This window comes from Caretta caretta, chromosome 18, assembly GCF_965140235.1.
Source record: "Caretta caretta isolate rCarCar2 chromosome 18, rCarCar1.hap1, whole genome shotgun sequence".
NCBI lineage: Eukaryota > Metazoa > Chordata > Testudines > Cheloniidae > Caretta > Caretta caretta.
The window spans coordinates 6969378-6982900 of NC_134223.1; the positions used below are offsets into that span (position 1 = coordinate 6969378).

At 49.1% G+C, this 13523-nt stretch overlaps 1 protein-coding gene across 1 annotated transcript in view; it reads left to right on the forward strand.

The window, feature by feature from the left end:
• The window catches only part of LOC125624518 (protein-arginine deiminase type-1-like), a 43058-nt gene extending 30197 nt beyond the window's left edge, over nucleotides 1-12861 (forward strand). Inside the window, exons 8-16 of the mRNA XM_048825298.2 lie at nucleotides 46-149; nucleotides 914-1037; nucleotides 1911-2018; nucleotides 4617-4768; nucleotides 7584-7728; nucleotides 9160-9253; nucleotides 9335-9414; nucleotides 11514-11639; nucleotides 12462-12861. Coding sequence (XP_048681255.1) covers nucleotides 46-149; nucleotides 914-1037; nucleotides 1911-2018; nucleotides 4617-4768; nucleotides 7584-7728; nucleotides 9160-9253; nucleotides 9335-9414; nucleotides 11514-11639; nucleotides 12462-12695 — 1167 coding nt within the window. The 3' untranslated portion in view covers nucleotides 12696-12861. The remainder of the gene's footprint in view (nucleotides 1-45; nucleotides 150-913; nucleotides 1038-1910; nucleotides 2019-4616; nucleotides 4769-7583; nucleotides 7729-9159; nucleotides 9254-9334; nucleotides 9415-11513; nucleotides 11640-12461) is intronic.
• Nucleotides 12862-13523: the final 662 nt, after the last annotated feature.

Sequence of the window (13523 nt, forward strand, 5' to 3'; positions counted from 1 at the left end):
GCTTTTGCTTGGCGCTCAGTGATTTTCATCTCTTGTTGCCTGTAGAACGCGCCAGACACCCCGGTTTTCACAGACACCGTGGTCTTCCGGGTGGCCCCATGGATAATGACGCCCAACACCCTGCAGCCTTTGGAGGTTTTTGTCTGCAGGTGAGAGCGATACAAGTCATACGACGGATCATTTCAGTCACCAGTCTGTAGTAGGGTGGGGTGGAGTCACGCTGATTCTGTGGCTCAGAGGAGCACGGTGGGTACATGTGTATCACGCTCACACAGCGTCCCGGTACAATGACCCTCTACCGCTACCAACTACAGTCTTACTCCTTTAGTTCAAGCAGCACAGGTGTGTGTGCAACGGCGCCCAAGCCTGGATGCAGATTCAAACCATACTGGTGCCCCTAGGATGGCACAGTCGGCTCCCCTCCCTGCGTCTGGCCATCTGCTCTTTGTGGGGCAATTTGTGTCCTTGGGGATGCATGGAAGGGACAGTCCCTGAGCTTCGTGACAGCAGAAACTGCAATTGTCCGTGGCACCCAGGGGAAGATTCTCCTTGAGTCTTGCCCCCGTCCCCTCCCCAAGGACAATCTAGCCCAGACTGCAGGGGAAGCCGTGTTGCAGGCTTGCTCTCCTGTTCTCCAGGTGCCCCGGTCCAAATGTTGAAGAACCTGGACCTGCTGCCACTAGCATCCATTGAAATAGGTTGAGCATCAAGGCCCCATTTGTCATGTTGCCGTTTTGCAAAGCTCCTCCTTCCACGAGAGCTAAACTCACAACATTTAACAAACAGAGCAGCCTGTGAATGGGGAGAGCAGGGCACAGTTTGGTTTCTGGCTGGGTCCCCGTGACCCATTCCCCATAACGAATTGGCCCCTCTGCTCCATTTAGGTCCCTCTCTTTACTCATTTTCCTTCCAGCATGGAAAGAGACTCAAACCCTAATGGGGACTTTTTGGAGGCTCTGAGAGCCCTGGTGAGGAAAGCCAACTGCAAGCTGACCGTCTGCCCTGAGGTCGAAAACCGACATGATCGCTGGATCCAGGTAATAATACATGACTCTTACCTAGCACTTTTCATCAGTAGATCCCAAAGCGCTTTATCATGATCTCCATTTTACTGATGGGGAAACTGAGGAACGGGGAGGCAAAGTGATTTGCCCAAGCTCACCCAACAGGCCAGGGATAGAGCTGGGAACAGAGCCCAGGTTTTTCAAGTCCCAGGCCACTAGAACGCACTGCGTAGCCCATCACTGTGTCACCACTGCTTCCTCAAAACCCAAACCAAGCCAACAGGGATTAGGAGCCTTATATGGGGCCAGAATCAAATAAATAAAACTGGCGACGTTCATCAGTAGGTGGCGTTTTGATCAGCGGTTGGCTACTACAGCAATCAGGACGGTACAAATGACGCCAGATAGGTAGCTAGACCCTGCCAACCGCCCCTTCGCTGTCTCAGCAATGACTCTCTCAGCTGGCATTACCCAAGGCATCATTTTGCAGGCACTGGGGGAGAAAGGAAAACCACGCCCCCTTGTCATGTGGGGCCTATTTCATACTTGTGATCCTCTGCTTAGTTAACGCAGCCTGAAGGGGAAGGACGAGGGTTCACAGGCCCTGCAGGAACTGCATGGATTAAGGATGGGATTGAAGGAGGGGAGAGCAAGGTTTGGCGTATACAAGCGTAAGCCACCGGTGAGCATCTATTATAGGCCCCCCTGGAGTTGCTGCAGCCCCCAGCTACGTGTGCAAGCTCACGTCGTAGCAGCTCTGGAGAGCTGCAGTTCAATCCCCACCAGGGGAGCCATCACCCAAATACCCCCCATGCACGCTTCGCCCGCACCACCCGTTCCCACTCGTCAGCGACTGATAGCACTGCTGCTGTAAGAGACCTCCTCCCCGCTTTCTCCCCACAACAGGACGAGATGGAGTTTGGCTACGTGGAGGCTCCCCACAAGATGTTCCCCGTGGTCTTCGACTCCCCCCGGGACAGAGGCCTGAAGGATTTTGCTTTTAAAAGGATTCTGGTTAGTAACTATTTTTTTAAACGGCCGAGAACAGACTCTTTCCAGAGTGTTCCTGATCCTTGGGCGAGGTTTGGCCGCTCAGTGTCATCCAGTCTCTTAAACAGAACAGGAGGACTTGTGGCACCTTAGAGACTAACAAATTTATTTGAGCATAAGCTTTTGTGAGCTACAGCTCACTTCATCCAGTCTCTTGGAGCTCACCGCCCTGGAGAGGGGCTGTTGCTCATTTGGGGGCTGCTTGGAGGGTTCCTTCTGACTTTGGTGAGTTTACTTGTCAGGTGTCCAACATGTGCAGATTAAAAGCTCTAAATGCAGAAGCACCATTCAGCACACATTAATTCCAGCACACGGCTGATAAGCAACTAGCATCCATTAAAGCACCATTGCTCTAACCCTCAGAAAAACCTGCCACTTGCAATAGATGAGTCAGGCAATCAAATGCAGCGCAGCAGTCTCCTTTTGCTTACCTCTATTGTACAGGGCCACAACTGCACTGACTACAGTGGAATCACTCCCAGTTTAGCCTCTAATGTCCCAGTTTGATGCCAGAGGACGGAATCACTCGTGCTTTACATCTGACTTCACTCCCTGCAAGGCCTGAACCTAAAGACTCAGCAGGAGAGTTTGCCCTGGATGGCTGGTTCTAAACAACGCCAACCATCAACCACTATGTCCCGTCGTCTGTCCCCCCCCCCCCCCCCCCCAGCCTTTCTGCATAGACTTCTCGCTGGAAAAAAAATCTCCGTCTTACTGCAATGGAGCCATCCTCCAGAAAGGGCTAGAAAGCCCGGCTGTTCAAGGATCAATCCAAACAGCACTTCGCTGAACACAAGACCAAGCCCTGGGCAAAGTTAGAAGCAGAATCCGGCTGCAGAGTTGCTTTGCTCTTTCCTTTCGCAGTTACGTTACACAAAGCAGAGGCCTGGCCACTCTGACCTGCGGGGAAAGTTGGTGGGCGTGTTCTGCGATGCCGCCAGGTGCATTTTGCTCATGGAGACTAGACTAACTTTCTACGTCCTGGGATGGGAGGAAGGGGGCTTGTGAGTACGGATCTTTATACCCTCCCACACAGTACCACCTGTGCCAGGAACACAGCCCCACAGCCGCCCATTGAAACTGCCTGATCTTCGCTTGGTTTGGTCTCATATTCTTGGCTTTTGTGTTCATGGGCGGTTGGTGCTGGGGGCTCCATATTCTGTCCTCGCCTGGGGACGCTAAGCGGGCCGCTTGTTTTGATGGCTAAAACAAAAGCACTTTTTAAAAAAAGGTGGGGAAGGGGATCGGGGGGGGGGGGGGGAAGCTCCACTGGAGAGGGATGATTGGATGAAACTAAAAAGGGGGTGGAGTCAAGGGACTATAAAGCTGATCTCCAACAAGCTAGGTACATCAAGCCAATGCAAGTGTTAGTTCAGATTAGAGCGGGGGGAATTGTGTGATGAATTTGTGTGTATGTGTGTGTGTGTGTGTGTGAGAATCAATTATTTGCTGTCAGTCACGAAGATGATGAAGAGTCAGTGGGGCAATCAAAGCGCAAGAGCGACTTTACAGCCTGGTGCTTGGGGCATGTCCAGAGGATGAGGGAGATGCAAGTTTAGATCTCTGTTCTGATGACTTATTTAATTTGTCATACAGAGTGGAACAGCAGTAGGGGGGAAGTGAGCAAGAGTAAGGAAGAAAACCCGGCCTGTGGCTTAGTGGCTGGGCTGCTCTCTAGCCCTGTAAGAGACCTGAGTTCAAACCCCTTCTCTACAGCAGGCAATGTAAAGCCCTAAACCCAGGTTTCTCACATCTTGGGTGAGGTCCTGGGCTCAGAGTTATAAGGAGACAAGCTCCTCCTCCATGTGTTTTGTGAATCTTGGCTTCTTGTTAAAATGCCCCAAAATTGAATGAAAATTGGAGATAGGTCAAAGGAAATGTGTCGCTCCACCCCACACAAAATGTTTTGACTTTTCGATTCACCAAAAATTCTGGAAAATCTTCATTTTCCATTCAACCTGAAACAGCCCTTTTTTCAATTTTCTTTGGAATTGCCAGTGAACTGAAAAATCCATCATCTGCCCAGTTGCACTCATAAACCCTGCTAGGGCTAGTCACGAGAGGGAGTCAGAGAGCCAGGCGGGACCAGTGAGGGTTAAACTAGCCCAGCCCAGTTCTTTCTATGTTGCTTCTTGTTGACTTACACCCCTCCCCAGCTGGGAACAAAAGTCAAGAACTCCTGGGAATGGATGGGGCATGTTCTACCACTTCAGGGAGGTGCCAAAGTGTGGCTCTGGATCTAGTATTATATGGTTTCGCAAAGGAGGTTGAATGCTTACCCTCCAATGATAGGTTTTATTGGGGTGAGGCACGATTGGTTGAAAGGAACAGTGCCCCCTCCTGGCAGGGTTAGGAGAGGAGCGGATTTCCTTGCCTGGAAGACTGGCTCCTTTGCTCTTCCACATGGCCGGCCTGGGTAAGGATTCTTTTAGATGGGCAGGTCAAGCCTTTAACACATGTTCTGACAGCAGCTGCATGGGTGCAGGCAGGATTGCAAGTCATCACCGCAATGAATAGCGCGTCTAACTGGACGGTGCGTTGTGTTGTTCTCATCCCCAAAAGGGCCCTGATTTTGGCTACGTGACCCGAGTACCTCCTTACGGACACGTCTCCAGCCTCGACTCCTTTGGAAATCTGGATGTCAGCCCTCCGGTGACGGTCCAAGGGAAGACGTACCCGCTGGGAAGGATCCTCATTGGAAGCAGCTTGCCCAGGTGAGGGAGGAGCATGAGTTGGGACTTTTAGGCCTCCTACACTGAGGTCTTGGTGTGCAAGAGGATTAAAGGTGCAGCTAACAGAATAAAGACGCCAGGGGGGAAAGTTCCCGAGGGGGGAACTGGAGGGGAAATTTGCAGATGCAGGTAGCTTAATAGCTCGCTACTAAGGCCTGCAGTGGTGCGACCTTCCCCCTACAACCAACACGGTCAGCTTGCTGCCGAATTGCTGCTTGAGCCTCGAAAACAGCAGAGAGAATTTTCACGTTCCCTCTGCTGCCTGTCACTGCAGCTGCTTCAAGTCTGTTATCATCTCCTTAACATGGAAGAGGTGTTTTTAACCACGTGGAGATGCAATGTCTGAGCCCCATTCTGCACAGAGACATTAATGAAGCCAGAGGAATTTATACCCCCACCCCTCCGACCGTCTCTATCATGCAATGGGAGGCGATGGGCAACAAGATCATACCCTGCTGTTCCTAGCTAGTGACCATGCTTGTATGGCTCCCGTCACCACAGTATCTGAGCATCTTACAGGGGGGAGGGATAGCCCAGTGGTTTGAGCATTGGCCTGCTAAATCCAGGGTTGTGAGTTCAATCCTTGAGGGGGGCCATTTAGGGATCTGGGGCAAAAATTGGGGATTGGTCCTGCTTTGAGCAGGGGGTGGGACTAGATGACCTCCTGAGGTTCCTTCCAACCCTGATATTCTATGATTGATTCTATTTATCCTTACAACACTGCTGGGAGATGAGGTAATGCTATGGCCCTATTTTACAGAAGGAGACCGGAGGCAGGGAGAGCCAAAGTGACTTGCCCAGGGTCACGGGGATGATTGTGGCAGAGCAGGAAGCTAAAGGCTGGTCAGCCTAGGCTGGCATCTGAACCACCAGGCCATCCTTCCTCGTTGGCCAGTATTGCCCTTCGTTTCAATGGAGCGCACTTCCGTGGCCTGCAGTTTGCAAGGCTTGCCAAACCATGTATATTTGAACACACAACCTTAGGCGCCAGCCATCCCCAGAGCTAATAGACTTGAAGACCCTGGAGTGCATGTTGATAGAACATGGTAGCAGCAGGGGAAGAGCCTTATCTAATCCAACCGTCCTGAGTTACAGGAATAGGAAGTCTCCTGAAGTGCTCTTATTTAACAAGCTTCTGAGGTCACGTTTGCTCAGAGACGTGTATTTCCAAGCACCACCTACAGGTGTTCTGTCCAAGGAAGCAGGTCAAGGCTCATCTCACCACCTCCACTTTATCAGCCTGTGTAACAAGGTAATATACTTACAGTGAGGGCTGGTGGATAGTAAAGCATAAGTGGAGGAAGAAGTGATTCCACTTACTTTCGTTATATGGACAGAGAATGGGATCCCTGCCTGCTGACCTAGGAGACACCTGTTATCCCACCAAGAAAGCATTCTGCTTTGAATCTGCCCTTTGAATGAAGCTGAGCCAAGCCCAGAAAGGGCTGCTGGGAAACTCTCAGCAAGCTGGCAGCTCTGCAGTATCAACAGATCCTGGTGACATTGTCAGTACCAGGGTCTGGAAGAACAATCCTGCTTCTTGCTGCGGAAGAATTCACCAGCCATGATGTTCGGCTAGAGGAAGGACCAGAGTGGAAGTCTGGTTTTTAATATCTCCACACTGAGAGTTGGAGCTGGCCTCTGTGACTTTAGAATGGCTTGAACCAAACCCCCCTGATCAGGACACCACCAAATGATGGAGACATTTGGATCTGAGTTCTGCAGCTTGGGCCCATTTCCCAGTTTGAGCAATGGAAATATTATTGATCTGCGACCCTTCCTTGCTCTGAGTCGCACCGATCTGGATAGTGCTGTTGATCCGAGTGGGACGGCTTGCATGGATAAATGCTACTCAGTGGATTGAGAGTGGGACCTAAATTCCCCATGTAATAAAGTCATTTGAGCTCCACTGTGCATGTCAACCTATTAGAGATTGAAGCTAAAATATAGAGTTTAGGGGCTTGATTCCTCATTGGCTTGCACCCATGCAGCATCATTTCCCCAGTGCATGAGTACAAGTTGCTACCATTCTGATGTCTACACCTGTTTTGCACTAGTGGGAATGACCCCACAGATTGCCGGGCAAGGGAGAGGCAGGCCTTAAACAGGAAAAGAGGGACGGCTCAGAAAAGGTTAAAGGCCTGGAGTGAGTGGAGGCTGGTTTGCTCTGCTCCGAAAGACTGGTGACTTGAACTCAGCAGCTGTTCCGGGCAGCCAGTACGAGGCAGTTCAGCTAAAACAAGAGGGCTGAGATGTGCTTTGTGTAATAAAGAACCCTGCTTTACAAAGCAGTCTGTTCACTGAGACAAACAGCCCCCTCCCCCCGAATCTGGCCTCGCGTTTACGTGGGACATTCAATGGAATAGCATTACCAGCACAAACTCAGGCATTTGGAAAGGTCAAGCAAAGGCACTGTCTCAGAATAATGACAGGTTTCAGAGTAACAGCCGTGTTAGTCTGTATTCGCAAAAAGAAAAGGAGTACTTGTGGCACCTTAGAGACTAACCAATTTATTTGAGCATGAGCTTTCGTGAGCTACAGCTCATTTCATCGGATGCATACTGTGGAAACTGCACGGTGTGCATCTGATGAAGTGAGCTGTAGCTCACGAAAGCTCATGCTCAAATAAATTGGTTAGTCTCTAAGGTGCCACAAGTCCTCCTTTTCTTTTTGTCTCAGAATAGCAGCGTATTGGCAATTTTTATCAAGACACAGCTAGTTATGAGGGAGGGTTGGGAGTTGGGACTTCTGGGACTGATACGAACTCCTGTGTTCTCCCCTCCGTCTGAGTTCTCAGGTCGGGCGGCCGGAGGATGACAAGGGCCGTCAGGGACTTTCTCTATGCCCAGAAGGTGCAGCGCCCCGTGGAGCTCTACTCTGACTGGCTGAGTGTGGGTCACGTCGATGAATTCCTGAGCTTTGTCCCGGCCCCCGATAGGAAGGTACCACTCCCCAGGTGACGTTTCTAACCAGCCCTTCCCTCCCTTCCAGTCAGGCATGGTGCTTGGAGAGCATTCTTCATCTGCGCCTCTGGAAGCAATTTACAGAGGTTGGGAAGCATTCCTCCCATTTGATTGATGGGGAAATCAAGGCACATGGGGAGGGGAAAGTGACTTGCCTGAGGTGAAATGGTGAGTCTGTGGCAGAGCTGGGAATAGAAAATACATCTCCTACCTCCCAGTTTGGTGCCCTACCTACTAGACTGTACTGTCTCCTTTTAGAGGGGGAGAAGTCACAGAACATGTGTCTATAATAGTTACACTCTCGCAGTAACTTAGTCTGTAAGCCACATGGATGTACTTTTGGCTGTGTTCCTGTTATTTTGGGCTTGCATAATCCTCTCCACACATACTCTGAATTCCTCTAGTGCCTTTCACCTGAGACTCTTGATGCTCTCTGTATACATCAAATAAGCCCCGCAATCCCTCTGTTAGGATGGGTAAATAGCATGGCCATTTTACAGATTAGGAAAACTGAGGCAGAGGAAGCAACTTGTCTGAGATGACACACTGACTTACCTCAAGGGACAGCATCATGTAATAATAACAACATATATTTGTAAAAGAAAGTCTCTTTGCCTCTGTTACCTGATTCTCTTTGGGACTCATGGCTGCATCCTGATTCTATGATCACTTCAGCAGAATCAGGCTCGTTACACTTCTGGTTCCAAATGCAGATTTTCAGCCCAATTGCCTTTCATTTTTCTCATGCTTCCATGGACAAAAAAGCTTCCAATTCCCTGATATTCCACTGTCTCCCATGGGGCGGGAGGGGAGAGGAAGAAATCACACGAAATGAAGAGGAATGTTCTAGGAAGTTTGGGTTAGATGCACATGGTTTTAATTCTAATGTATATTTCAGCAGTGCTGAAACCTCCCCAACTATAGTTGGGGGCCAGCTGTACCTGCGCAAGGTGACAGATAGTCCTGCCCCAAATCATACACAATCTAGATAAGGCAGGTGGGGTGGAACAGACAAGTCTGCAGGAGAGCTGGGGCTAGAACCCACGTCTCCTGATTCCTAGGCTACTGCCTGGTCGATTGCCTGGATGTACTAGACCACACAGCCTCCTGTGAGGGTCTTTTTTGGCCCCAATTTCCCCACTGCTGCTTCTGTTGGTTCAGCTCCCCCAGAGATAGCAACAGTGGCCACTCTAGTGTAGACAGGATTCCGGCAGCCATTGGTGTTCTCACCATGCTCAGAGCAGGTCTGCGTAAGGCAACGCATCAAGTGCTGGTGAACACCAGTTCCCCAGCTACAGGAGCCCTCACACCATTGTGTCACCAGTGAGGCTGAACCAGTGAGATGAGAGATCTCGGAGGAAGAAGTCTAATGTAGATAAGGCCAGACACTGACTGACTCTCTCCGTTAAGGGTTTCCGGCTGCTCTTGGCCAGCCCCAATGCCTGCTACAAGCTGTTCAAGGAGAAACAAAGAGAGGGGAACGGCAACGCGGTCCAGTTTGCTGGTGAGTGGCTCAGTCAGGACGCCTTTGGCACTCACAGAGGCCGTCGGGTGGTTCTTACTTGCTGTATTCCTTTCATCCCAGGGCTCGATAATGTGAAGACCATAACAATAGACGAGATGCTGGCTGATAAGACCCTGAGGAGTGACAGTGAATACGTGCAGGTAGGAGTGGGGAAGAGGGAAGGCCTGAAAAAGACCCCAGTAATACCAAATGCAGCACCCTAGAAGTCCTATGGCTCCTCCCTTACTGAAGGAGCATGCATCCTCCTGCAGCTTGAGCAGATCAGCTCATGGGCTTTGTCCCAGAATCACCTTGGATGTGATCCATGAAGAGGCGGAGGTGTGACTGTGGGCGTGAAGTTCATGAATTCCACCACATGCAGAGGGTCAGCCACCCATACTGAGTAATGCTCTTCATCATCATCACGGCACACCCCAAAAGGAGGTCGTCTCCTTGCAGATCAAGACCACCCCGGTTGATCTCTAGCTAAATCCTTTGGATGGTCAGATTATGTCCATCTTCTCAAATTAACCTCAAAATTCCCCATCTCCTCTGTGGCTCAAGGTGCCTATGGTAGCCCACACTGAAAATGCCAAAGTCAGGGCAGGCTGCTCCCCGAACTGGTGGTTAACACTGTAGTTGGACTCACCAACCAGTCACAAACTGTGCTCCTGATCCCCCACACTGGTTATCAAGAAGCCAACCAAAAAGAAATCAGCCCCCTTTCTTGCATGCCGGTCTCAGGCTCCCAATCAGCAAATAGGTCCAGTAAAGTGAGAAGTTATTTAAAACTCTACTCACTATACAAAATGTTCTTCTGATCCCCAAAGGGCCAGCCGTATTACCAGATCAATACTAGTTTAGATCTTACCCAAAATACCACGCTGCCAGCCAATCCTTTTGTATCTAAAACTAAATGTTTATTATAAAAGAAAGGAAAAGAGAAGAGAATTGTTAAATGGTCAAAGCAATCAGATACATAATATGACTTCAGAGTCCGTATATCAGGTTCATAGCAGCATTGGTGAGTTAGCTGGCTTGTAAAGTCCCTCTGGGACACACCCAAAGCTTGGATGAGTCTATCAGTCCTTTGTTCAAAGCTTCAGATTGTAGAGAAGTTACTCCAGAGGTGAGACGCAGGAGTGAAGACAAAATGGAGAAGAGGCAGCTGCCTTTTTATATCCTTTGCCATGTGGCTTGAAAATCCTTTGTCCCAAACACAAACTCACAGCACACGGGCATGGAAAAGCTCTTGGTGTCCCTGTCCACAGGCATGTCCTTGTCCCTACATGTCCTGCTGACTCATAGGGGTAGCTCCTGGCTTCTCAACGGGCTCATTGTACAGCTGATTGTCCTTGGTGGGCCATCAAACAGGCTAGATAGTGCTGATGCCAATCTGTCTGGGGGCGTCAGACAGATTGCAAAACACAAGTTTGAGACACAGCTATATCACACATATTTATAACTCACGATACAACAATGATACATACCTATAAACAAGATGATCATACTTAGCAAAGCATAACTTCTCCACTGATACCGTACATGGCATATCTTGTAAGATTCATAGCAATTTTGTAATATTGGTATCAATAATATTATAAATGGCCATACAGCATCACAACCTCTCCCTAAAGACCATATATGCGACATGTCTGAGGGAGAGAATCTTTTATAGCAAAGCAAGGGGAGATTTCTAGTGGATAGCAAGTTACAACCTTCATTGCTGTAACAGCGGCTTTAGAACAGGTGCTGCGTAGACAGGAGAGCAGAAAAGTCCAGGGAAGACCAGCTGCAATGGAGCAGTGGTTTAAAGCATCTAATGGTACAAAAGCAGCGAAGAACATGGTATCTGGTGTCAGGGGGCCATGCGTGACAACATTCAGGTGGAGTCCCAGTGTGGACAGGGAAGAATGAGAGGCTCCAGGGGTCCTGATCCAAAGCTCATTGATCTGGATGGGAATCTTTCCATTGAACACAATGGGCTTTCAATCAGGTTCCTCATGGCGTTGCTATGTTGTGTCCAGTTGCTTCAAGCTGAGAATAGGGATGGACTGTACAGTGATTCCTGACAACATCTAGAAGGGGTAGAATCTTTGCCCTGGGAAATTAACTTATCCCAATAAAACTCCTCCTCATACAGAATTACCTGCGCGTTTGTCGCTGCAAATCACTAGCAGCAGAAATACAGCGCCTTCGCTCCACTCGTCCCAACTGGCCCGTAGTCACCTCCCTCCTCGCCAATCCTTTCTTCCCCCAGAGCTGCATTGACTGGAATCGACATGCCCTCAAGGAGGAGCTGGGACTGACTGAGCAAGACATCATTGACATCCCTCAGCTGTTCGTGTTGAACAGTTCTCGAGCAGACGCTTTCTTCCCAGACATGGTGAGGGGACCATCCTGCTCATGCAGTTGCTTCTCATTTCTGTCCCATCCTCTGCATTGCCCAACAGGCTCCTATTCCCCACTTTGCTTCCCCCTGCCAAGCACTCAGTCCTTATCTTCCATAATGTCCCTCTCTTCCCTGCCTTTCTCCTTCCCCCTGGTGACCTCCTGGAACTCATTCAGCTCCCATGCCGTCAGAGAATGGGTCTCAGACAGGAAGCGAAACCTCCCTGCTAAATGCAGGAAGGTTGAAAGCAGAACTGAGCAAATGACAGATTTTTCAGTTCTGTGGTGATTTACAAAAGTCAGGGGGAAAATCTTTTTGGGTCAGACCAAAAAGAAAATTATTGACGTTTTCAGCAAAGAGTAAACAACTATGGTTGAGGGGTTGAAGGAAACATTTTGTTCTACTCGAAACGTTTCATTTTGATTTGGATCATTTTTTAATTTTTGAAAAACAACTTAAAAATAAAAGGAAAGGAAATTTCAAAGCAAAGGGTTGTTTCACAATGAAAAATGGAAAAATTTCCATGGGGAAAAAGGCAAAATGAAAATTTGATTTGGGGGGGAATTTAAGATTTTTTTTTAAAAAAACGAACAATTCTGTGAAATCAACACAAATCCATAAAACATTTCAGTGTCACTGAAACTACATTTTTTAGTTTAAAAAAAGTTTTGGTCGAATAATTGAGACCAGCTCTAGCTAAGAGGATAGGACACAAGCCGGGGTTACACGTAGACCACTGAGGAGATGCCCTGTTTGGGACCACGTCTGGCTGTTGTATGTTCCACAGTCCATCTGTCCCTTTTCTCCTGGCTGCAGGTGAACATGATCGTCTTGGGGAAACACCTGGGCATCCCGAAGCCGTTTGGGCCAATCGTCGATGGACGGTGCTGCCTGGAGGAGAACGTTCGCTCCCTGCTGGAGCCACTGGGCCTGACCTGCACCTTCATCAATGACTTTTTCTCCTACCACACCCTCTTCGGGGAGATCCATTGCGGCACCAACGTCCGCAGGAAACCCTTCTCCTTCAAGTGGTGGAACATGATCCCCTGAGCAGAGGAGGTGAAGCCCCAACCCGCTGCTCAGCACTAACGAGGGAACATGGGACCAAGTTGATTCTAACAAACTCTGGATAAGGGCTCCTGGAATCTGGCAATCTAAGAAGTTTTGTAAATAAAGAGAACACCATCCAAGGAAGCCCTAGACCCTAAGTTGGAAGCCCTAGACCCTAAGCTAGAAGCTCTATCTAGCATGCCATTCCTTCATTCTTCTAACACACGTTGAGCTCAGGTGCTCTTTAGAGGTGCATGCTAATCACAGCTACACATACATAGCAGTACATAATGCACAGCTGCACGGCTCCATTATTCTTCTGCATTTTAATATCCACCACAAACTCACCACCTACAGCGGATCCTGCTTCAGAGCTTGGTGTTTTAGCCATAAGCCTGGTCTCCTCTCCCCCACAACAATGCCTACCCCTGTATCAGTTTCAAAACCTACTAATGTTCCAGTATTATAGTCATCTATTAGGGAGGCCGAACTAGGGAGCCAGGTCTCTTATTCCCAGCTCTACAAGTGACCTGCTGTTTGATCATAGGCAAGTCACTTCCTCTCTCTGCGCCCATCTGTAAAATACTTCCCCTCCTTCATATGGGGCTTTGAGATCCAGGGCTGAAAAGCCCAATGGTCATGCAAAGTATTATTTTTAAACTATATATCTGGATAGCCAAGGAGGAAAGTCTTTCCCCCTAACTTCCCTGGCAGGGCAGTGATTTTTAACTGTCATCAAATCTCATTAAGAGTTTGCACTGTTTCTGGCTTGGTGTTGCAGAAAGGCTGCTTAGGGCAACACAGTACATGACCGTGCAGTCAGAATGT